The 25,506-nt window shown below is 39.5% G+C and overlaps 1 protein-coding gene across 1 annotated transcript; it reads left to right on the top strand.

The window, feature by feature from the left end:
- Positions 1-5,512: 5,512 nt before the first annotated feature.
- On the top strand, positions 5,513-18,175 carry LOC139738396 (12S rRNA N(4)-cytidine methyltransferase METTL15-like). The gene is made up of 6 exons (XM_071649033.1): positions 5,513-5,646; positions 9,056-9,283; positions 10,489-10,617; positions 11,579-11,715; positions 13,182-13,373; positions 17,102-18,175. The coding sequence occupies exons 2-6, from the start codon at positions 9,071-9,073 to the stop codon at positions 17,697-17,699; spliced, it is 1,269 nt and encodes a 422-aa protein (XP_071505134.1). The 5' UTR covers positions 5,513-5,646; positions 9,056-9,070; the 3' UTR covers positions 17,700-18,175.
- Positions 18,176-25,506: the final 7,331 nt, after the last annotated feature.

Below are 25,506 nucleotides of genomic sequence, written 5' to 3'. Positions count from 1 at the left end.
ATACCAAATTTTAGCATAATGTAAAAGAAGACCCGCTCTTTCAGAAAATATGAAAAAGTCAACTTCGGCTAGGTTGACCCATTTCACTTATTTTCAGTCCTCACGCTAAATCAGTGTTTGCGACTTTATGTTCATTTTGAGGTGCACTGTCACATATAGTCTCCATACCGTCAAGCCTCGGCTTATTTTAGAGACCCTTCTGCTTAAGTTCCATAAGCTGTTTGTATTTGTCTTGTATAATTGTACTAAAAACTATGTGTCGATATACTGTTTGTCATAAATGACATGTACATAATCATATCTGATGTAACGGAATTAAGCAGTAATAAATCAAATCAAATCAAATCAAATAATATTTAACTATTATTCAATTCAATTTAATTCAAATTAATTCAATTTAAATTCAGTTGAAAACTACGTTACTATCAGATTACAATCTATGAACATAGCATCTGAATAGAGATTTTGTTTTGCTTGATCATGTTTCTCTTCCTGTTAATTATATTTCAACTGTAAACAACAAATGTGACCGTGCACCTCAAAACGAACATAAAGTCGCACACACTGATTTTGCGTGAGGACTGAAAATAAGTGAAATGAGTCAAACGAGCCGAACTTGACTTTTTCACATTTTCTGAAAGAGCGGATTTTCTTTTACATTATGCTAAAATTTGGTATCATAAAACGGGCAGGAAAGTGTGTTTTTTTTTAGCAGTTTATCTCGAACATTTTTGGTAGAATAATGTGATTAGGTGTGTCTTTAGAATCCCTTTTTCATTTCTGAAAAACCTTGTCCACACTCTTCACTTTCAACTCTAATAACTTTTGAAAGGATAGTGCTACTGCTTTGAAAGTTGGCATTAATTATGGACAGAATGTGTTAATGAGGCATGCCTAATTTCAGTTTAATTTGATAATCCCTTCATTGTTGTTACTCTGGTGGTTTACTTCCTGTTTTTTGTCCCATTCATCGCACAGCCAGCACGGTTTGGTAAAGATTAAGCGCTTGAATAGACACTGTACTTCAGAGCCTCTTTCCTCAGTTCCCACGTTTCCTGAGTTTGTGCTTTCTTTCCAATATTTAGATAGGTTAGGAGAGTCCATTTGATTTGAGTTATACATCATTTTAAAGCTTGAAGTCTGCTCTTTTAGAATATGGTCTTAAATAAAAATTCATGTCTGGCGACTTTTTGTTTGTTTTGAGGTGCAGGGTCACAAATATACGTAATGTTTCTGTGTTTATCATTTCATTTCATTCCCATTATCTTAAGCATCACCACCATCACTTTCATCTTCATCATCACATTTTTTCCTCTACCCTGTCATCATCATAATCATCATAATTCACTTTACTTTAATTCGTATCTATGCACTAGAATACAAAACATAATGCATTTACAGTGTATTATTTCCCCATTCCGCAAACAAATATATGCGTATGGATTGTGTATGTATAGGTCGCTGGGCTGCCACGTGTTCAAGCTTTTGCTTATATAGTGGCACTCCTTCTTCCGCATAATTTCTCAGGCAATTATTTTGAAATTGGTAATACGAGTTATGTTTTGTTAATGGAATTAATTTACACATCAATTTTCCTTCTTTGAATCATGTGCATTGTAATCTGCTTACCGATATCATGTGTGATATTACTGAAAAGAATCTTGATTATGTATGAAATTGTGTTGGAAGAAAGATAAATCAAACAAACAAACAAATTCATCTATGTTTCCCCATTTTTTTTAACATAGACATTTCACTTTCCTTGGTAACAGAGAATAAGGTCTAAGCAAAAGAAAAGTAAACTGATCGTGGAACGTATAAGTGCCAATAAGTTGTTATGAGAACTGAAGTGATAAAGATGAAATAACAATAAGCAGACATCGAAAAAATGGAGGGACGCACTACAGGCACCTTAATCTTTCAGGTTCATTTTCATTTCTTCTAATACTTTACATACTCCTCTCTTTCAACTATAACAACTTTTAAAAGAAAGGTGATACTGCTTGGAAAGCTGGTATTAGTATTGGATTGAAAATTGATAACAATGTGTTAAATAGCGCATGCTCAATTTCAGCTTAATTTCATATTCCCTTCATTGTTTTACATCCTTTTCTTTCGACCCCATTCATCGCAAAACCAACACGGCTTTCTATGATTAAGTGCCTCAATAGTCCCTGTACTTCGGAGCCTCTTTTCTCAGTACAGTACTGACTTTTACATAAAAATATTATATCATGTTATAAAGCGCAAAACCGATAAAGACATATTCTTCTTCGCTGAAACCTTTCCATTATACGTGTGTACTTTTCTTTCCAATATTTTGATAGGGGAGTCCATTTCATTGTTATACATCATAACAGTAATTTCATTGTTATATAATATAATACAGTTACAAGTCTGCTCTTTCAGAATCTGTCCTTAATGAAAAATCCATATCTCAGTGCTTTTTGTTGGTCTTGTGATGCCAGGTCACATAGACCTATAGATAGAAATGAGACGGAAAAGAGATAGACAGAGAGAGAGAGGGAGAGAGAGAGAGATTGAGAGATGGAGGGAGAGATAATTAGATCATAATCCAGATATATGTTTGTGCAGATGTATTGTATTGCCAATATTTGAAATCAAGGGAATAATTGAGTATATGAATATAAGAACGACCCAAGTCCAATTTTTGGCCAAATTTAGTTTGACATGGGAAATTGTAGCTTATGCATGGACTCATCTTATGTATAAATGATAAATCCTAATTACCCCCGGAAGTGCCTGAAATAAATGAGTTAAATCTTATATGAATGTAAGAATGAAGGACTTGGGTCATTCTTACATTCATATTATAGCGCCCTCTCTCGTCCTTCTCTCATCTCTATAGCAGAATATCATGTATATGAATCAAAGAACGACCCAAGTCCATCACACAAAATGGCCTCTCCACAATTAATGTTAATGTTAATTGTCATAGTAATATATGTTCTAATTTGTAGATACAATGTTGCCTTCCCATCACAGGTAAATAGAATATTATTGGACAAACAAAAAAGATATGAAGTTTATTTTTTAGTTTACTCGAAATGGTCTTCCATGGACTTGGGTCGTTCTTATATTCATATACTCAATTTATTCCCTTTCATGAATATTGGAAAAGAATGCTGTGATATACACTAAGGGTGTTCAGGGCTAATGACGCCGTCATCCGGTATCATGATGGTGGTGAATGTCCTTGTGTGTTTTGTGCATGTGTGTTATGCATATACAGGTGTAGAGAAGCAAACGATTAAAATATTGTCATACCAATGCGTTCACTTAATCTCCCAAGCACCATTATCATTATTTTTTTATAGGCATTAGGGAAATTTTTATCCTCTTTCTAATTTTATATTTTGATATCTTTATCCATCCGATCTTTTCTATATCACATACAGGGGCAAAAAGACATCTGGGGAAATAAATAAAATGAATTTGTTGCAGCCTCACACATTTAGGCAAGAAAGTTATTTCAATGTATCAGTATTGACGGTAAGTGACTGTACAGAAACATCAATAGGGTAACAATTACAGAACATTGCGAGATTATGAATAAAGCCAAAGCTTTAATTCAGCAGAATATAAAGAGGTCCGCTTCCCCCATTACAAAGAAATCGGGGGGGGGGGGTGCACAAAAAGAAATAGATAGCAACCTTGAAGTGTGAGGACGATAAGGCTTTGTTGATGCGGTGAAAACCTTTTTTTTTTTTTTCATTATTTGAATATCATTATAAATAATCATTTTCCTCCATTGAGATACACATCAATTATACAAAATAATACAAAGTGTTAACTGCGTGTCGATGTAACAGAGCCAAAAAAAAAAAAAAAAAAAAGACGGAAACAAACAATTGCGCCGGCTTTGGTATTGAGGCGATACAAGGATATTATACTGTGCGAGGCAGAGATAGGCCTACTCTATCTGCTAATTACACGAATTCGTCCTCCGCTGGCATAACAACAATAGTGAAGAAGAAAACAACAACAAAACAACGACAACATACGAAGAGTTTGTTTGCAAAAACCGATAAGTCCATAATCAATATTTGCCAAATGGAGATATTTGCGATTAAAGGTCAAGAAAAGCAAAGAGAATGATACGAAAACTGTTGCTTCTTTTGACCATAACTTCAAAAATATACCTTTATATGTAGTGATCAATATATCATTTAAAAGGTATTATTTTGTACTTTATGACAGCGATCATACTTCAAAATCTTAAAAAATGGACATTATCGGTTTTTGCAAACAAACCCTTTATACATTGTTCATATAATTCTATAAAAGTACATCACAAACCAAAAAAAAAAAAAAAAGAAGCAACAAACCAAAGGGGTGCATCTTAAAAATATTTCAAGCAAGTGTTTGATAATTTCCCAAGAGCGCAGCTTGTGATATAGAACACACTTAGGGAAAAGGGGGGCTACGTGTATACAGATCCGCGTACCATAATGTGAGTCATTGTACTGTACTAGTGTATGTAACTAAAAAAGCACAATGTATAGGCCTACTGGTAGGCCCTACACTGCATAAGGCATGGATAAACATTATGATATGACCTATAGTCCTATCAAGTGGCCATAGCAATGGAAAGTGGATTTTGAAATAAGTCGTGCAGTATAGTTGAGTCACACGAATTAAACGTCACAGACTGCCAACTGTTTGTTTGTCTGTTTATACTGGCAATTATGGTGTCATTAGCATGATTATTTTTTATCTGAGATAGCCAGTTGAATAAATAAAAACAAAAAATCAATCTCGATATCAAGTTTTATAGCAATCAAAAGTGCGATATCAATCAAAAGGATTATAGAATTTGGACTAAAAGTTGAAATTTGAAAATAAGCACATTAATTAGAAGAATTATGAAAGAGCCGTCGATTAGCATAGCAGCCAAAACATACGCATACTGTACCGGTACGCAAAAACCAACAAAATTGAGATGTCATTAAAACAAAGCTAAAAAGTACCCCCTCCCCCCCCCCCCCCCCCCAAAAAAAAAAAAAAAAAAAAAAAAAAAATGAACATGGCGAATCGCAAACAAAAACAAACAAACCACGATTAGTTATGGTCGCATTGTTTGTTCAAAGACACCAGAAGAATAATACACATTGATCTTGAATAATACATGTAAGTGTAGTGCAAAAATACAATATTTTGTGTTTAATGTAACACACTGAAGTGAGATGCAGCAGATCAGTACTGAGTATGATAATGGTTATGATAATTATTAAGTTTGTTAAAGGACTATGTATAACGTTTTACTCCTGCAAAGCAAAAGAAGCCGCTACTTTGTTCATCTCAGCAAAGCTTTGCGCAAAAATGCCACCATACAAAAATCAAGACGCACATGTTTTTTTTTTTTTTGTTTGTTTTTTTTTCCCAGTGGTGCATTCGTGAAACGTGAGCGGATCACACCATTGCGACTAGCCAGACCTCCCCGCCTCGCCCGTCCCGCGGCCGCCGCGTCGAGGCATCCCGTAGTAGCTACCCGAGACGATCTTTGCTACCCGTGTAACTCAGCTTGAACGGCCTTCTCTCGTCTGGACCCGCGCAACATTAATTTTGACCAAAAACCCTCTGCAGCTGCAGTCTTACACGTATTAAAGACGGTGAACCCGGACGGTGAGTCAGAGTTATCTATGATGATTTTCCAAATGTTACATTGCGTTGATGCTGATTAAGGATTTGTTCAAGTGACGTTTCATTTAAGCAACGAGGTAGAATCTTAGTATTGCAATATTGTCACAACACATGTTCGTTGTTGACAATCTCTACTAGACTCTTGACTGAGCTGTGCACATTTATATAAAATCTCGTCCACATACCCTGTATATAATAAAAATCTCGTCCACATTACAAATAACAGTTACATTACTTGCCAGACTGTTGCTGTTATTGATTGTCGTACAGACGTGGAATTGATATGTCAGCGTGTTTGTTTGTTTGCTTGTCTTTGATATATAGCGCGTGTGGGAACATTTCATTCATGCAATTGCATTCATTCATTTCATTTCATTTTCATTTCCAACAGAAACAGAAAGAATGTAGCTCCCCAGCAGGTAGCAACTCGGACTTCGGAGTGTACATGGGCATGTCTAGTGCTTCCTGGCCCAGCCAGTTGTCAACCGTGTGGTGGATTTTCTGGCTTTGTTTTGTTTTGTTTTTGTTTCAGGATTTTCCCCCAGACAAGTGCGTGCCATGCCCATGGATTTTTTACCACAATCAATAGCGAAGAAATTAGAATTTGGTAGGCTCTTGAGCTTTGTCTTGATGGAGTGGACATTGATGCATTAATCACAAATATGGAATAATGCAAGGTAGCGCAGTATAGACTGAGACTTTAGTGAGAGTCACTGGCGTAGCCAGGGGGGGGGGGGCGATGGGGGCGATCGCCCCCCCTAAGATTTGGACCGGGGATTTGGGAGGCGGAAAAAAAAATGCGTGTATACTGTATGCATGCACATGAAGCGGGTCTCCTTTGCAACCTTTCATCAAATAAGATATTTTTTTTGAATATTTCACTCAAAGTGTGCACCAGATCGTTGAATTTCAATTCAAAATATGCAAAATCTCTCGTGCTTGGGAGGGGGATACCCCCTCCCAAACCCTCCCCCTCTGTGCCTCTTTCCGTAGCTTAGTACACTTTTTATATTTACAAAAAATTATGATTAATTCTGAGTGCACGAGACTTCTCACTTATATTCCGAAAACTCAAGGTTCCCTCATGTATAAGGGGAATTTCCCCTTTTAATCGACATTTTCCTCCCTCAGTCCCCCCCCCCCAATCAGTTTGTGTGTGTGTGTGTGTGTGTGTGTGTGTGATTTCCCAAATGTTGATTCCATCAAATATGCGTAGACGAGATATCTCAATTTCAACCTTAAAAAGGCAAAAGCTCCAAGGGTGGGGAAGGGTGGTTCAAGGTGGGGAAAACACTCGCCCACGCCTTCTCCCTGCTTGCCCGCCCCTCCCCCCCTTCCGCAATGCATAGAAGTAGACTGTAGCAATACCCAGATCGCTTTATTTCAATTCTAAAAACGCAAAAGCTTCGCGAGCGGGAAGAGGAATCCCCCTTCCCCTAAGCTCTACCTCACTAGACTTTATACATACACACAGATGGTGCACATTCGGATTATAAGAGCTAAATTCCGTGATTTTATCACTTCGATGAAAAAGTATTGCACCAAAAATTTGCAACAGATCGCTGAATTTCAGGTCTGAAAACGCAAAATCACCTTCGTGTGATGGGAGGGGATATGCGCCTATCTACACTCTCGTGTGCATGCTTTTTCTGTTTGACTGCTGAACAGACAGTGTTCATGATATTCAGTGTAAGAATTATTACAAGAAGATTATTTAAATGATACCATTTCATAGGCAAATTGTTCAATAATAATCTACACTACAATATACTGCAACTTTAAACAAGTGGGACTGTTTCAACTCGTTAAAACACGCAAAAACATGCATCAAATTGCACCATTTGCAACATCAAAATGCAAAAAGTTCTCACCGTGGGAGGGGGAACACCCCCTCCCACACCCTCCCCTCCCCCTTCGCTCTCTCCGCTCTCTCGGGGGTCAGTCGTGTTCATGATATTCAGTGAAAAGAATTAATACAAGAAGCGAATTTAAATGATAGCATTTTATAGGCAAATTGTTCAAATGATAATCTACACCAAAATATATACCTTAAACAAGTGGGATTGTTTCACGTCGATAAAACGCGCAAAAACATGCATCAAATTGCACCATTTGCAACATCAATATGCAAAAAGTTCTCACCGTGGGAGGGGGGACACCCCCTCCCCTCCCCCCTCGCTCGCTCCGCTCGCCCGGGTTCAGTCGCGTTCATGATATTCAGTGAAAAGAATTAATACCACAAGTGTATTTAAATTATACCATTATATAGGCAAATTGTTCAATGATAATCTACATCAAAATATACTGCAACCTTAAACAAGTGGGACTGTTTCAACTCGTTAAAACACGCAAAAACATGCATCAAATTGCACCATTTGCAGCATCAAAATGCAAAAAGTTCTCAACGTGGGAGGGGGGACACCCCTCCCACACCCTCCCCTCCCCCTTCACTCGCTCCGCTCGCTCGGGTTCAGTCGCGTTCATGATATTCAGTGAAAAGAATTAATACAAGAAGTGTATTTAACTTATACCATTTTATAGGCATATTGTTCAAAAATAATCTACACTAAAATATACTGCTACCTTAAGTGGGACTGTTTCACGTCGATAAAACGCGCAAAAACATGCATCAAATTGCGCTATTTGCAACATCAAAATGCAAAAAGTTCTCAACGTGGGAGGGGGGACACCCCTCCCACACCCTCCCCTCCCCCTTCACTCGCTCCGCTCGCTCGGGTTCAGTCGCGTTCATGATATTCAGTGAAAAGAATTAATACAAGAAGTGTATCTAACTTATACCATTTTATAGGCAAATTGTTCAAAAATAATCTACATTAAAATATACTGCTACCTTAAACAAGTGGGACTGTTTCACGTCGATAAAACGCGCAAAAACATGCATCTAATTGCACCATTTGCAACATCAAAATGCAAAAAGTTCTGACCGTGGGAGGGGGACACCCCCTCCCACACCCTCCCCTCCCCCCTCGCTCGCTCCGCTCGCTCGGGTTCAGTCGCGTTCATGATATTCAGTGAAAAGAAGTAATACAAGAAGTGTATTCAAATTGTACCATACTATAGGCAAATTGTTCAATGATAATCTACATCAAAATATACTGCAACCTTAAACAAGTGGGACTGTTTCAACTCGTTAAAACACGCAAAAACATGCATCAAATTGCACCATTTGCAGCATCAAAATGCAAAAAGTTCTCAACGTGTTTCTTTTTTTGTGTATACATGTTCTGGGATCTATAATTTATTTGTCATATCTTAACCCGTTGGGGATGATTTCCGAGTATACTTGGGCAGGGATCTATTGGAAATGCGTGTTGTAGGAAAATTAGCCCGTCCTTAATGGGTTAATCCAAATGTATTCTTCTTTTTACAGAGTTGGGTACCCATTATGCCTTCTGTTACAAATTTGATCCAGAGGTTAGGCTTCATAACCAGGCTCTCCAAATGTGCAGTTCCCATCCAAACAGCAAGAAGCAGCCTGCTGGAGACATCAGGTGATGGCATCCATGCAAGTAGAGCCTGGAGGAGAAGTCTACACGGGAGAGGCTCTGGGCGGGGCAAACTTCGGGGAGCTGTAGCTAACAAGAGAGATTTTCCAGAGGTTTGTACTCTGATAAAACAGTAACCATACACTCCCTTTGCCCATAAGTTATAAGCTCCCTCAGGTCCCTGGATGTTGCCACTGTTGGCTGCAACTGGCATATGAAATGACTAATGCTTATGATAAATGTTCACATAGTTTACTTTCTTTGTATTTATATGAACATCATATCCTGTCACCTTTGAAATATAACATTATTATTTTATTTTGTTTTATCTTTTTTTTTTCCAGTCTCAGTGGTAACCATGAAAACAAAAACAAAAACAAAAGTCAACTTTTTGTTTGTTGTACTGTACACACTCCTGAGCATGCAATGAAGTCATCACATTTTGTATTGTATCAACCATGGCACTCTTCAGGCACATGTTGTTCCGAGGTTGCTTTTGATACTCCCTTGACAAGTTATATAACAAACTCTGCTGAGACAAGACATTGGAAGGATACAGCACTGTCATCCATGGTACAATATTGTAGCTTTCAGACCTTCCTTTGCTACTGGCCAGAAAAATGCCTCCAGTTTCCCTAACTATTTGTTTTCTTCGAGTGCTGATTGGCATAGCTAACCCCAAAGTGCTTGTTCGTATCCGGGCAATTACCCCCAGAGGGCAATTACCCCCCGGCTAAATGCTGGTTAGTGGTAAGGTTAGAGTAAGGATTAGGATTAGGGTTAGGTTTAGGGTTAGGAGTTTAGGTTAGGGTTAGGATTAGGTTTAGGATTAGGATTAGGATTAGGGCCAGGGGAAGGGTCCGGGGTAATTGCCCAGGGGGTAATTGCCCTAGACCCGCTGTATACACTGTCCAAAGTACCTGGCACAGCAAGGGTTAACCTGTTGAGGACGAGTCCCGAGTTTACTCAGGCAGGTGTCTATAGGAAATGCATGTTGTGGCAAAATCAGTCCGTCCTCAACGGGTTAAACACATAGCAGTTTGACAGCATGTGCTACACTGTTCTTATCTCTCCCTCTCACTCACAAACACACACACACACTACAAAGAAGGTAATAAACAGAGGAAGATAGAACTTATCAAACCCTCTACAACGTAGTGCACTGTGTGTGTTGCATTATGTAGATTGTGCCATAGGGAAACTTACAATGTATGCTTTAATTGCTAAAGTTGTCATACACATATCACCATACAGAAAGCCTAGTATGATTATTTTCATAATATCTGAAGTTGAAGTGCTTATCTATTTCTTCATTTAGGGAGAGGATGAAGAAGATGACACAACAATGCCTGATGCAGGTCTCTATAGTAGCGGGGATGCTGATCGCCTCCACACACCTGTGATGCTACAGGATGTGATGTCATTCTTTGCTCCACAGGGAAACGAGGTACTGTAAAACCAATGTTCGCATGCATTCTAATTTCACACATTTTGCAAGAGCCAATATTCGCGAAATTTAAATGCACACGAAAGTTCTTGCCAACACTATATGCATGGAATGCTAGAGGCAACCCGCAAAAATTGTATGCAGCGTAAAAGACTGTCGGCTCCAATTCGTGAAAATTTCATACTGGGAAAATATTATGTTTTACAGTAAACAGTGTGCCCATGTCTGTTCCAGACCTTGGACAGCAGGACGCTTACTAAAAGGCTCTTTGTGCCATGATGTAAATCCACCTTATTCTGAGACCACAGCACATAAGACTGCTTTTTCAAAAACATTTCACTTTTCAAAGCCATGTAACTTTAAGTAGAAATGTTTATGATAAAAATGCAATGCAACAAAGCATGCAAGCTCTGCTGTGGTGTAAATTTTGTGACCAAGCTATGGCTATTTTTTGTATTAAAGAAATGGCTGGTACTCAAAACATATTGCAAAAACAGACTGCAAAATTGTATTCTTGGTCATGATGACACATAATTAATTACAAATTGTAGTTTGATAAATTTGTCTGGGAGGTATGCCATTTCGAAGATGCGGTCGTGGCAGAAACTAAGTGAAAAGGAACCATATATGCTGTAAGCTGAATGTGTGAGGATTTGAATCGTGCATGACTCTTTGAATGTATTGTGTATTTATCATACTATTTTCCATGTTTCATGAAATGATTAAGGTATCGAAAGGATGAGATACTCACAAGTATTATCCAGTCACCTTTGGGGCAAGAGAAACTCTATCATCTTGACTGTTTGGCGTGTTTTCAACATGAAATCTTACTGTAAGCTTCACTGAGCATATTTATGCCCCTTTGAATGCTTCGAAAATACTTCAGCAAGAGCCTTCTATGTGTGCATGTATATAGTGTATCCCACACACTTCAGTGAATATTTTCTATGTTCCTCTCAAGACATACCTGGACATGACCTTTGGCGGAGGAGGTCACACCCAGGCTCTCTTGGAAAGTGCCCCTGGGGTCAAAGTTCATGCTCTGGACAGGGATCCAGCTGCTCATGAGATTGCCCTGGAGATGAGTCAACATTATGAGTAAGTTGGAAAAAAAAAAAATCAAAGTTGCCAAAGTTTAGAAGTCTGCAGTCAGGAAAAGCACAACTAATCTTCACTAAAACCACACCTTGCACAAGTGCATCATTTTATTTTTTTGTGTATTATTCATCTATATATTTCATTTTTTCCATAACTTCAAAAGTCTGTTCTACATGGGTGCTTGTGCAATAATTTTGCATTGGATATATCTTATGATTTTAATCATTTCAAAAGTCGGTTCCATGCAGATGCTTGTGCAGTAATTTTGCACAGGATTTTACTTTAAATGCATATCCGTGTTTTCTTCAATCTGTAATATGTCATCTCATAAGCACATTAAGAGTGCATTAAGATGATTATCTGACCATAAAGCAAATGGAGGTATGCTTGGTGTGAAATATAAACAACAGATTTATAGGTACTCAACCATATTGCATGTTTTTTTGTCTCAGGTATCATTTGCTTCTGTTTTATTTCTATATTTCTATTCATCAGATTATGTACTGACTTGCCATACTTATCTGTTTGTCTGTTTATATTAATTGAATCCCAATGGCCTGTTCTACCTGCTTTCACAAAGAGGGGGCCAAAGTCATGAAGAAATAGAAACTTAAAGGTATTAGCCCACATTTGCAAACCTACGAAAATCAAAACTGCATAAAATAGGTCCAATATGACTTCAAGTACAACTTATAACAGTAACATACCTCACCTGTTGCTCTTTGTCTATACCATTCGATAAAAGAGAGAAAATCATCATTTTAAAATCAATTTTCAAACCGGGTCAACCCGACCCAAAATTGAATTACGAGCGCGGGCTAGCTACATGTACGTACATGTAACTTACACATGTATCGCATGCATGTATACGTACGTGGACCGGAGCTAGCGAGCGTTATACGCATGCATACGGTGCATTTTCATTTATTTTTATGAAAGTAATGGACTAATTGGAACGAAATTTTGCACAGGTGTTACTGCAATCATACCCAAACTCCATGCTAACTATGAGACCAATTGCTGCAGGATTACAAATGTGGGCTAATACCTTTAATAATTCAAAAAGAACTTGTGGGTACCAGTACCGTTTAGATGCATTGTGTCAGTTGTTTCATTTTTTATGAATGTGTGAAACTATCGACCGGGTTATTTCGACACCCTGCACTGTGACTTCCCAATAAAAAGCGGGGAAGGGGGATGGGGGGTGTACAATATGTACCTTAACCCATTGAAGACAGGCTGATTTTGCTATAACATGCATTTCCTGTAGACACCTGCATGAATATACTCTGGATTCCTCTTCGATGGGTTAATGTTGATCATGTAGGGGTGTCAAAAGGAGTTCGAGTATTTTCAGACAAAAATTCAATAAGTCTTGAACTTGAGCCTATACAGCGTAATGTATCTTTAACATCTTTTGCTGAGTGTCATTTATCTTTTCAAACTCCGTTGTCTACGCTGAACAGGGGGCGTCTTCAGCCGATGCTGGGCAGGTTCAGCGAACTACCAGAGCTGCTCTCCGCCGGGGGCATAGAGGGGAGCTCCTTTGACGGGGTCCTCATCGACGCGGGGTGCTCCTCCTTCCAGCTGGACACCCCAGGGCGTGGCTTCTCCCTCAGCCGGGATGGCCCTCTGGACATGAGGATGGATGGTGACAGGTGGGTGGTACCGAGACCTCTTCCTCCAGGGGGCTCGGTGCTCGGTTGCAGACATTAACCTGTTAACCCGTTGAGGATGAGTCCTAAGTATACTCGGGCAGGTGTCTATAGGAAATGTGTGTTGTAGCAAAATCAGCCCGTCCCCAGTGGGTTAATGTGCAGTCTGACTTCTCCTTTCTGGATATGTTGGGACCAGCACTCATCCGGATAAGGGATTTGGTTGGATATGGGAGACTCAATGTTTAATGCACGCAGATAACCTGTTCAATGAACAAAGTTTCGTGACCATGTTCTTGTGGTGATTTTGGGGTAGTGAATGTCTGAATGCATGTTATTTTCATGAAAATTAGATGTGTATGTATGTTAATTATGTTTGGAATGATATTAATTCTTATGAGTTTGTGTAACAATTTCGTTTGAGTTTGAAATCCCCCTTTTCACAGTAATTACCTGATTTGAAAAAAAAAAAAAGATAAAAAGTCACCCCGTGATGGCCTCCGCATAAGAGATAGATCCAGATAAAGGGAGGGTGCATAGGAGAGGTCGATCTGTATTTCAATTTTAAGCACTCGCTCTCACGCTTTCTTTCTCCTGCTGTGTATTGTTGCTTTGTAGTGGTGCATGTGTACATTTTAACCCGTTGAGGACGGACTGCTTTTGCTACAACACGCATTTCTCATAGACACCTGCACGAGTATACTCCTGACTCGTCCTCAATGGGTTAACATTCTATGCATCTTTTGTCTCTGTAATGTATAACAGGTGTCTTCTTTTAAAAAAATGATTCACTTTTTCTCCTTTAATGGCATACACTTGCACTTTTCACTACTTTTTCCTTCTTCCTTCTTATTCATTTTTTTTCTTTTCTCTTTCCTCTTGTGTATTTTCTCTTCATTGTTTTTGTTTATCTAAGGCTGTATATCATTTATAAGTCCTCCTCCTCACACACACACACAAAACCTGTTTATGCTTCTTCTCTGAATCTGTTTCTTTCTTTCCCTTGCATTGCAGGGGTGCATAGAAAATTGTCCACTCTGTCTACAGTTTGTTTTTTGTTTTGTCCGAAATTTCTAGCCCCATAATTATGTTACGGTGTACCTTTGAATTCTACTGTGCACACTTGGAAAGGTCAGTGGTGTGACTACCAGAACATTATGTAATAGGTGTGCATAAATTGATGCTTGGGCAAGCATGTCACTTATCCTGTCTTAAGAGCTCAACAAATTTCAACATGGCACTTAATGGCAATTTCACTGATGCAGGATTAAAGGGGATGGCTAGTAATTGATCAGTGGGAATTAGTGGGAATGCTGGAGGATGATTGTTCCAATTCTTGTGGGATTCATTTAAGAGTACATTATGTATCTATTGTTGTGTGAAAATTATTTGCTTCAGAATGGTCTCATCTATATATACAGTAATCGAGAGAGCTGTTTTTTGTAGAGCTACACTGTATCTCCTCCGAAGCCGTCGGATCGGGGCCGCCCAGACCGGTGCCGTCGGCAGCGGGAGGGTCTCTTCTATTCGGTAGGCCGGGTTTCGGCCGCGCTCCTCCTCCGTGTCGACGTCGAGAGCGGCACAAAAAACAAAGACAAACAAAAGACAAACAACAACATGCAGCGCTGGCGCGCTGGACTCCCGCTTCAGTGGCGAAAGCTCTATCATCGTTCTTGGACGCACACGCACGCACACGATGACACGATGTATACGGGTTATACAGCTCGCGCCAGCTCGCAGGCTCAGGTCGCACACACAGAACTCTATACAATCTGTGGTAGCACAGTGGGCATTCTCGCTGGCCCAGCTGATCGTTCGCGGAGACATGATACACGCACTACGGGTACGGGCAATATATCGCGGAGAGTGGTGGTGTGTATATACGTGTATGCATTGAGCCTGTCGCTGTGTTGCATTGCATATCATGATGCGTTCTCGGTACAGGGGAAGCTACGAATGCCGTATTTTATTTCGCGAAACTACAGGATCATGCCCAGCTCAGCTACGTTATTTAATTTACTCCCAAGTCGGGTATCATATTGTACTCAGACTGTTTAGCAGTGATGTCGACGGCTAAGTAAATATCCACTTAAATTTTGTCATTGCCGATCGTGCCTTTCCATATCAGTGCATAGCTGCTGTAAACATGAATATTCGTAAGACACGAGCGGACGTAAGGGAAAGCTCGCTTTGCCGACCGCCTATTTTTGAAGTTACAAGTGGAAATTAAATGGGTGGTTCTAGAGTCCGTCAAACCAAGTTTTGGTGATAAAAATAGAAAAGAGGGAGCAAATAAAGACAAAAATATTCTTTTTCCCATAACGTGGGAAAAGAAAAAATACGAGGCCCTGCGACCGAAGGATACCCTCGGATGCCTACTTATTAATCCTATAATGACTAAATCATCTCCCCTCCCAAAATAATATTTATGAAATGATGATACAATAATAGTAGGCCTATTCGTATAATAATTATAACAATGATAATGTACAGTCTTAAGCAGATAAACGGGCGAGGATATGTAAACATATTGTCGTTGTGTGTGTTTTTTTTTAAATGACGTGGTAAAATGAATATTATTCATGACATACGCCACTTTCAAGCTTTTTCATGAAGAAAAAAGATGTGTGTGCGTTGGGGCCAGGTAGGGCTAAGGCATTTTTTTTTTTCAACGGGCGTCGAGACTGAGGGCGAATGGCATGGGGAAGGGGGAGATATGCAGGGCAAAATGTCAATGGCACCCCCCCCCCCCCTCCCGTGCTTCAACGGGAAGAATCTTAGGGCAAACAAGACAATCCTTGAATTTCCACGGGTGCTGCTATAAGTTTATCTGTGATAACAGCAAGCGGGGCGATTTTAAAGTCCCATTCCATGGACCGGCTCCTCAGCTCAGGTGTTAGGAGGGGATGGCCATGGGTAGAAGAGGGTGCAAAAGAAGAAAGAAGAAAATAGTAAAGTTCTTTCTTTTCGACTACTAAAAACGCGGCGAAAATAATATGAATAAATTAAAAAAAATATGAGGCCCTCAGACCCGTGGATTTCCATGGGTGCTGCTAGTATTCAAGTAATGTGCAGTTTGATGTTTCCAGGTTACCCCATCACTGTACAGGCTTGCTAGTCTGAAAACATTAAACTGATTACGTGAATATGAGACCATTCTGAAGAAATAATTGTCACACAACAATAGATAAACTATGTATAATGTACTCTTAAATGAATCCCACAAGGATTGGAACAATCATCCCCCGGCATTCCCACTGATTCCCACTGATCAGTTACTAGCCACCCCCTTTAAACACAATGGACATGGAGAGCTTGTTTCCAGTTTTTGAGAAAACCTCATTGAAGTTACCAATGTGACCTAATCACTAGCTCAGAATCAAAAAAAAAGGAAAAAAAAAATCATTTTGTGGGATGGATGTTATAAATCTGTAAAGAGGTATCACCAACAAATTAATTTGGCTTTATTTAGGGAGTACCCAAGTTACACTAGTCTGTTTTCATTATGCGCTGCCTTTGTCATTTGTTTTTTTATAAAACACAAAACAGCATCTGTGGAAATTTTCTGCCCATTGAAGAAAATGCCTAATAATTTGCTGTCACATAGCCACAGATATTTGAAAGCAGAGTGGTAAATTTTTACTTATCCATTTAATAAGTCTTCTGAACAGTCTTTTACTAGTAATTTTCCATCAGTGTTTGTGTAAACTATGATTTGTTGTGACTGCTAGGTTCCCAGAACAACCTACTGCAGCTGATGTCGTGAACTCGGTCGACCTTTCTACTCTGGTCAATATTCTGCGGACTTACGGAGAAGAGCCCAGTGCCCAGAAAATTGCCCAGGCTATCGTCGACTACCGCACCAGCTTTCAGCCGTTCTCCTCCACTCAGGAGCTGGCGACAGTGGTGGCGTGCACCTTTACACACCGCGCCGCCAGGGGCAGCCACGACAAGCTGGGACGCCCCAGCCACACTGCAACGCGGACATTCCAGGCGCTGCGGATCTTCGTCAACAACGAGCTGAACGAGCTCGCCGTGGGCCTCGAGGTGGCAAGGGATGCACTGAAGCCCGGCGGCAAACTGGCAGTGCTGTCGTTTCACTCGCTGGAGGATCGAGTCGTGAAGCGCTCGCTGCAGGGGCGGGATGTCGCCGAGAAAGGGACCTCCCTACGGCAGAAACGCATGGCAGGGAAGGGCAGCAGTGCAGAGGAGGGCTGTGGGAGTGGATGGCGAATGGTGAAGAAAAAGGTCTTGTTACCCACAGAGGAAGAGGTAGAAACCAATCCCAGAGCAAGATCAGCAAAACTTAGGACTGCCATTAAAATATGAGTATAGGAAAGAAAAATGGGGAACGCTAGGCTTTGTTGGATTGAAGCAATTCATCAAAATGCATACCTTGGACCTCAGCTGATCGCATTTGTTTACATGTGGGTTTAAAAAAAAAAATTGACAAGGAAATTGAAAGTGTATTTCCTACCATTTTCTTTTTCAAAGATCAATCAGAAGACAAAACAAATCCATTGGAATGCAGTTGTGTTCATACACCCAAATATCCTCCTATGGCCAAGTCTTACAGTCAAACATGGGTAACTCGCAATTCACCAATGTTTTTTTAAGTCTGTTTGTTCTTTTATCGCTGATCTCATTTAGTTTGGAATACACACGAATACTGCAATTTGTGTCGATGAAAGGCAGTTTATTCAGCAATGAACATGACCTCTTTCCTATTCAAATGATTATCACAAATTTTACCATACTTGTACATATGCATGTGGTGTACAAAAGGAAAAGCCCTCCGTGTGCTGCACTTGTAATGTACAGTCACCTCCAGTTGGTCATCAAGTTTATGAGAACACATCATGCTTTTTCAAAATTGGTGTTATCAACACATAATATGTGTTAGATGTAGATGGTTATTGATCCAACAGATTGCCTTGTGTGTGTGCTGCAGCTGGCTTCATTGTTTAACCCATTGCGTATGGGAAGCCCAGTGTTTCCATTGTATAGTGTATGGGAATTCCAAAATCCTTTAGAACCTGAGTTAATAAGTGACCTTCAACGTCCCAGGTTTAAGACCGGGCATTCAAACGTACTGAGTTTGCTTAATTTGAAACAATTTTGTAATCAAGCAACATCAAATCTAGTTTGTAATTAAGCAAATTTGCCGTGTGGATGGAAACTGGAATCGCGGAGGGTGATTTGAAATTTAAAGGGAAGGTAAACCCAAAGAGCAATGTGGATTGAGTGAAAGCAGCAAAATTAGTAGAACACATCAGTGAAAGTTTGAGGAAAATCAGACAATCGATGCAAAAGTTATGAATTTTTAAAGTTTTGGTGTTGGAACCGCTGGATGAGGAGACTACTAGAGGATATGACGTATGCGTGGACAACAATACAAAGAAAATATAAAGGAAATTCAACAAAAATTCCATTTTCTAGAATTATGAAAGAGCAATGGACCAACCGCTTTCAGAAATCAGGGGGAATAATTGCTACCCTTAACATATGTAAATATCAAGTTGATGGAATTTGTAATTTTCATGAAAAATGGATTTTTGTAGTATTTTCTTTATATTTTCTTGGTATTGTTGTCCACTCGTACGTCATAACCTCTAGTAGTCTCCTCATCCAGCGGTTCCAACACCAAAACTTTAAAGATTCATAACTTTTGCATCGATTGTCCGATTTTGTTCAAACTTTCACTGATGTGTTCTAGTAATAATGCTGCTTTCACTCAATCCACATTGCTCTTGGGGTTTATCTTCCCCTAATTTCAATCAAGTTTCAAATCATGGTCCGGAGGTGTTTTTCAATCACGTTTTGCCAGAATTAAGCAATGAAACTAGCGTGTGAACGTGATTGACCTCAAATTAAGTTTTGCGGGGCGGGGCTTACATGACCCTTCAACCACTTCCAGAGAAAACTTGCGCTACTACACAGGTTACAAGAATGATTGACGGGAACTTGGAAAGAAGCCACGCCTCCCCTCCTCACTCTGATATTCAAAACTGCAGAATTCATGAAGATTCTTCCTGCGTATGAAGGGACGATGATTTGAAACTTAATTGCGTACAAGTTCATAGTCAAGTTTGTAACTGAAGGGGATGGCTAGTAACTGATCAGTTGGAATCAGTGGGAATGCTGGGGGATAATTGTTCCAATTCTTGTGGGATTCATTTAAGAGTACATTATACATCTATTGTTGTGTGAAAATTATTTGCTTCAGAACGGTCTCATATTCAAGTAATGTGCAGTTTAACCGTAACCAGGCCGGGCTTTTTTGGGTGTTCTGTGGCCGGGGAGGGGTTGATTCAACATCCCCCCCCCCCCCCCCCCCGAGATCTCGGCCGTCGATCGCGCAATCACCATGAAATTTGGCACGTGCATTACCTGTAGCGTAATCTACCAAGCTATACAAAAAGAAATGGAAATTTTCGTCATAATAATTAATTATGTTAATATATGCATAAAATCATACATTTTGCTCTAAATCAGAAATTAAAGCTCCTAGAATCCTAATTTTTGGTGAAAACATTCTTTGTAGCATTCCTAACAATGTACTTGAAAAAAAATTTGGTATCAAAATCAATTTCTTATGTATTTTCTTGTTTTATGAATTTCTTATGTATTTCTTTGTTTTTTCGACCTTTTGTTTTACAATTTATGACAGAACCTATCAAGCATAATTATGCTAAAATTAATTAGTTTCAGCCGATAAAAGTGAAAATAATCATATCTTTATGAATAAGAAGAGAGAAAACTCAATTTGCATGGACTTTACACACAAAATCACGTTTTTGAGCCATTATGGGTCTGACAGGCTTGTATAAAACGTTATACAGCGTCGTAACGGTATGCACGATTTTCGCGAAAATGGTGTCAAAAGATGCGCGAGACTTGAAAGTAAAAAGTCAGCGAACGGCGCGGTCAAAAAATTTCGCGCGGTGGAGTAGTCGCGAAAAATGTCGAGGGGGGGGGGGTTGCTTCAACCCCCCCCCCCCCCCCGGCCTTTTTAGGGTTAAATGCCCCGTCACTGTACAGGCATTCTAGCCTGGAAACATTAAACTCCTCCTTTATACGACATTATACAGCATTTGTGCCGCTGAATACAAGTTGAATTTTGCAATGGTTGCCCTATTATGTAAGGTTGTGCAAATTTCCGGCGAGAAGTGTGTTATCACATTGTATTAAAGGACACATGTATCAGCCAAAAAAGCCGTCAGATTTGAGCTGTATTAAATTCATGTTTGGTGCTACCAGCTATTCTGATTTCTATTCAGTTTCAGCTTGCTTTTAATACACTGTACCTACTGTAAAACGAGAAATGTTCGCGTGCATTTTAATTTCGTGAATTTCGTGAGCGCCAAGATTCGCGAAATTAAAATGCACGCAAAATGTCTTATCTACACTATATGCATTGAACGCAAGAGGCAATTCGCGAAAATTTCTTGCCACGAAAAAGGCCGTCGGCTCCAACTCGCGAAAATTTCGTGCCGCGAATATATCATGTTTTACAGTACATGTATGTTTTTCTTGTATCGGTGCATGTTTGACCCACGGATAGTTGTACAATGCCGTATTATGTAAACAGTGTACTCCCGTTATAACAAAGTCCTGGAGACCGGCCAGCGGTTTTCTGTATTTATCATGATATTTTGTTTTAACCAAACAGTATAGTGAAAAATAGTTATATGGATGATAATTTTATGACCTGAATTTTGATTTTTGTTGTAACGAGAATTTCGTTATAACCATGTTCATTATAACTGGAGTGGACGGTATGTGTGTGCATGTGTTTGCGTGTGTGTACTGTACGTGCGTGTGTGTGTTATATACATGTATTAAATGTTTTTATAATTATGTTTATATAATGCATATACTTCCTGGGCCCAATCGACGTCATAAAGAAGTTGCTACGATGACAGCTCATGCTGCAGTGGCAAGCATAATGGTTATTACAAAAGTCCTGCTCTCTCATTGGCTTTTACCATTGTAAATTGCGTTTTTAGCTTTATACACATTGTAGTTGCTATCCTAACATCTTTAATGAAACAGACTTTGAGGAAATAGTATAAAGAATGAAGAAAAACACAGGGAAGTTTTTTGTTTTTTTTAGTTGTTTGTTTGATTTTTTTTCTTTTCTATTTCATGTAAACCTAGAACTAAACATGGAAATGGAATACTCCGGAATTGTAGGTGCAAAATATAGTATTTAATATTGTAATCCATACAGAGGATTTTTAGAGCCCAAATACAAGTGTTATTTTGTCGACGCACCTCATAACCTCCGACCCACTTAGAAAGTTTGTTGAACTCGACCAATATTTTCTGCCGAGGCGACCAATATTTAAAATATTGGTCAGCAAGAGGAGATTCCCCAAAGTTCTTATAAACTGCACCGTGATTGGTTGAGATATACGAGATGACCCGAAATATGAAGTAAAAATGGCTGTGATTGGTGAATCACGAATTAACTAAAATATCGTGTTTTCTAAAATTCTGTGTTTATGCAAACAAAGTTCATATATTAATTAGTTGAATCCCACGAACAGGGTTCGGAGGATACTATTGATTTGGCCTCGTCGCGCCGCGTCCGCTGCCACCGCCGCCGCAGAGATTTCCTTGTGAGCGCTCTACCAGCGGCGTTTCTTTTCCGATCATCTTCAAATTTGGCATGAAGGTGTATTATGCTTAGACAAAGACGCCTATTGTTTTTGGTGATGGCGCCCTCGCTTTTTCTGTCTTTATACATGAAAAGGTAAATCCAATAGGGTCTGCTTGTGAGTGCTCTACTGGCTGCAGTTCTTCTTTGATCATCTTCAAATTTGGCATGATGAAGGTGTATTATGGTAAGACGAAGACGCCTATTGTTTTTGGTGATGGCGCCCTCGCTTGTTCCGTCTTTATGCATGAAAAGGTAAATTCAATAGGGTCTGCTTGTGAGTGCTCTACTGGCTGCAGTTCTTCTTTGATCATCTTCAAATTTGGCATGATGAAGGTGTATTATGGTATAGACGAAGACGCCTATTGTTTTTGGTGATGGCGCCCTCGCTTGTTCCGTCTTTATGCATGAAAAGGTAAATTCAATAGGGTCTGCTTGTGAGTGCTCTACTGGCTGCAGTTCTTCTTCGATCATCTTCAAATTTGGCATGAAGGTGTATTATGGTATAGACGAAGACGCCTAATGTTTTTGGTGATGGCGCCCTTGCTTGTTCCGTCTTTAAACATGAAAAGGTGAATTCAATACGGTCTGCTAGTGAGCGCACTACTGGCTGCAGTTTTCCTTCGATCATCTTCAAATTTGGCATGAAGGTGTATTATGGTAAGACGAAGAGGTCTATAATTGTTTTTGGTGATGGCGCCCTGGCTTGTTCCGTCTTTATACACGTATGAAAAGGTAAATTCAAAAGGGTGTGCTTGTGAGCGCTCTACTGGCTGCAGTTTTTCTTCAATCATCTTCAAATTTGGCATGAAGGTGTATTATGGTACACAAAGACGCCTATTGTTTTTGGTGATGGCGCCCTCGCTTGTTCCGTCTTTATACATGAAAAGGTAAATTCAATAGGGTCTGCTTGTGAGTGCTCTACTGGCTGCAGTTCTTCTTCGATCATCTTCAAATTTGGCATGAAGGTGTATTATGGTATAGACGAAGACGCCTATTGTTTTTGGTGATGGCGCCCTTGCTTGTTCCGTCTTTAAACATGAAAAGGTAAATTCATAAGGGTCTGCTAGTGAGCGCTCTAGTGGCTGCAGTTTTCCTTCGATCATCTTCAAATTTGGCATGAAGGTGTACTATGGTAAGACGAAGAGGTCTATAATTGTTTTTGGTTATGGCGCCCTCGCTTGTTCCGTCTTTATACATGAAAAGGTAACTTTTAAAGGGTCTGCTTGTGTGTGTGACCCTGGCCTTGTTTCTTGACCATTATTTTTTTTTTTTCAATTAAGGTATGTAAATACATCATAGTCAAATCTATACATCTGTACCTATTGATAATGCTGCCCTCACTGTTCCCCCTTTTACAGGGTCAAAGGTCATCTTGATCATGTCAAAATGTGCAAAAGTGCTTATTAATGCAATAACTTGATTGTTACCCAACAGATTTTATTCAGACTTGCTAGGGAGGAGTATGAGTGCTCATTCTACATGAAGGACACAACAGTTTGTGGTGACGGCGCCGTCAGTGTTCCGACTTTGGATGCCAATCCTCATTTCTTGTGTGTGCTCTATATCAGCCACATTTCTTATAAGATTTTCTCCAAATTTGGCAGAAAGGTGCATTGTAGTGGAATGAAGATGCTCATATTGTTTTTGGTGGTAGCTCCCTAGCCTGTTCCGTCTTTATACATGAAAAGGTAAATTTTACAGGGTCTGCTTGTGTGTGCAACCCTGCCTTGTTTCTTGACCGATTCTTCTTTTTTTTTTTTAATTTGGTATGTAAATGGTAGTATCATAGTCAATTCTATACACCTACACCTATTTGGATTTTATTATTTCCTGCAACAGTTGCCATATCATACAAAGTTCTGGCCTAAAAAGTAATTCAGATGGAGTATGTGAGACGGGTTCGGGGGATACATGTGCTCGATTGCGAGTGCTTCTATTTAAAATTGTTTTTCATACAATTTTTTTTTCAAATATCACTTTCATAACAGGAAATTAAATTTAGGTTTGATGAAAACAAGTTGCATTTTTGTGCAGGCGACGATCGATCAGCTCAGTGCTACTGCTAGATAGCCTGCGATATACAAATACTATTATAGCCGGCGGCCGCTTGCATTTGCATGCATGTTACGGTATGTGTTAATTCGATCTTTCACGATCTACGGTAGATGTGACGTGAATTGTGTCTCAGATCTCGGATACAAGAACATCTAATTCTGGTCTGAATTAGCTAGATCTCGGCCTAACAGTAACATGGCGGCTACCATGGATAGATCTACAGCTCGTCGGAGAGTTGCAGATCTGGATGCAGAGGATTATGAAAAAATTTCTAAATAAAAAAGACAGAGAATACGCACAAATCCACCAAGATCTCGGTGAGTGTATTCAAAGATAATCTGCGTGAGAAAAACTTAGATACCGATTTCGAACAGCTTGACAAACCCGATCTTGCAAATATTCTTCGAAAACCTCTGTAGGGTAATAATGATAATAATATTGGATGTCCTATTTTTGGTTAATACAAGGAAATATTGGACTTGCTAAGCAAAATATTTCCTTGTATTAACCTCAAGGCCATCCAATATTATATAATTATACGTGTATCTGTATGTGCGGTATGAGCCATCGGCATCGATTCAAGCTAGAATTTTTTTGGGGGAAACCCCATAATATGCAAAGTCGACGCAAAACTTACGAACCCTCTGCTGCAGTGCTATACCGGGTTTATTATTTCACTAGGCTAAAATAGCAATCACCAATAGCCGTGTTCGATATCTACATGTACAATTGTATTGATTTTACCCGCACTGCCTGGGGGTGTTTCATAAACCTGCTCGTAAAGTTACAAACGACTTACGAGCGACTGGTGATGACTTCTTGTGCTGAATTATGGAAATTCTGATAAGTATAGCACATCAGAGCTGATCACCAGTCGCTAGTAAATTGTTCGTAACTTTACGAACAGCTTTGTGAAACAGGGCCCTGAACTGACTGTGTTGATGCGCCAGACTTATACAAAATATGTCAAAAGGGGGGATTCTTTTCAACAGAAGAGCATTGCAGAACTTTAAGTCACTTTTCTTCTTCTACTACTACTACTACTACTACTACTACTGCTGCTACTTCTGCTGCTGCTGTTGCTGCTGCTACAGCTACTATACTACTTCATGTACTACTGCTACTACTACTATACTACTACTTCTGCTGCTGCTGCTACTACTACTGGTACTACGTCTTCGTCTTGTTCCTCTTCTTCTTTCTTCTTCTTCTTCTTCTTCTTCTTCTTCTTCTTCTTCTTCTTCTTCTTCTTCGTGATTGCCTGCCTACAAATGTACTTTCTTTGATTCTAGTCCTGCTACATGTACTTTTTCATTTTCTTCCAGTTGTAATTCAACTGCTTCTTCTAATTTATCTTTATTCTGCATTTTCCTCCTCCTCCTCCTCCTTCATTATCATCATATTCTTTTAATCCGT

The sequence above is a fragment of the Diadema antillarum genome, unplaced genomic scaffold (genome assembly GCF_040938485.1).
Source record: "Diadema antillarum isolate AM-2024a unplaced genomic scaffold, OU_Dant_1.0 seq00000740_RagTag, whole genome shotgun sequence".
Lineage (NCBI taxonomy): Eukaryota > Metazoa > Echinodermata > Echinoidea > Diadematoida > Diadematidae > Diadema > Diadema antillarum.
Note: the sequence above shows the minus strand (reverse complement) of the source record. Positions and strands in the feature narration are given on the sequence as shown.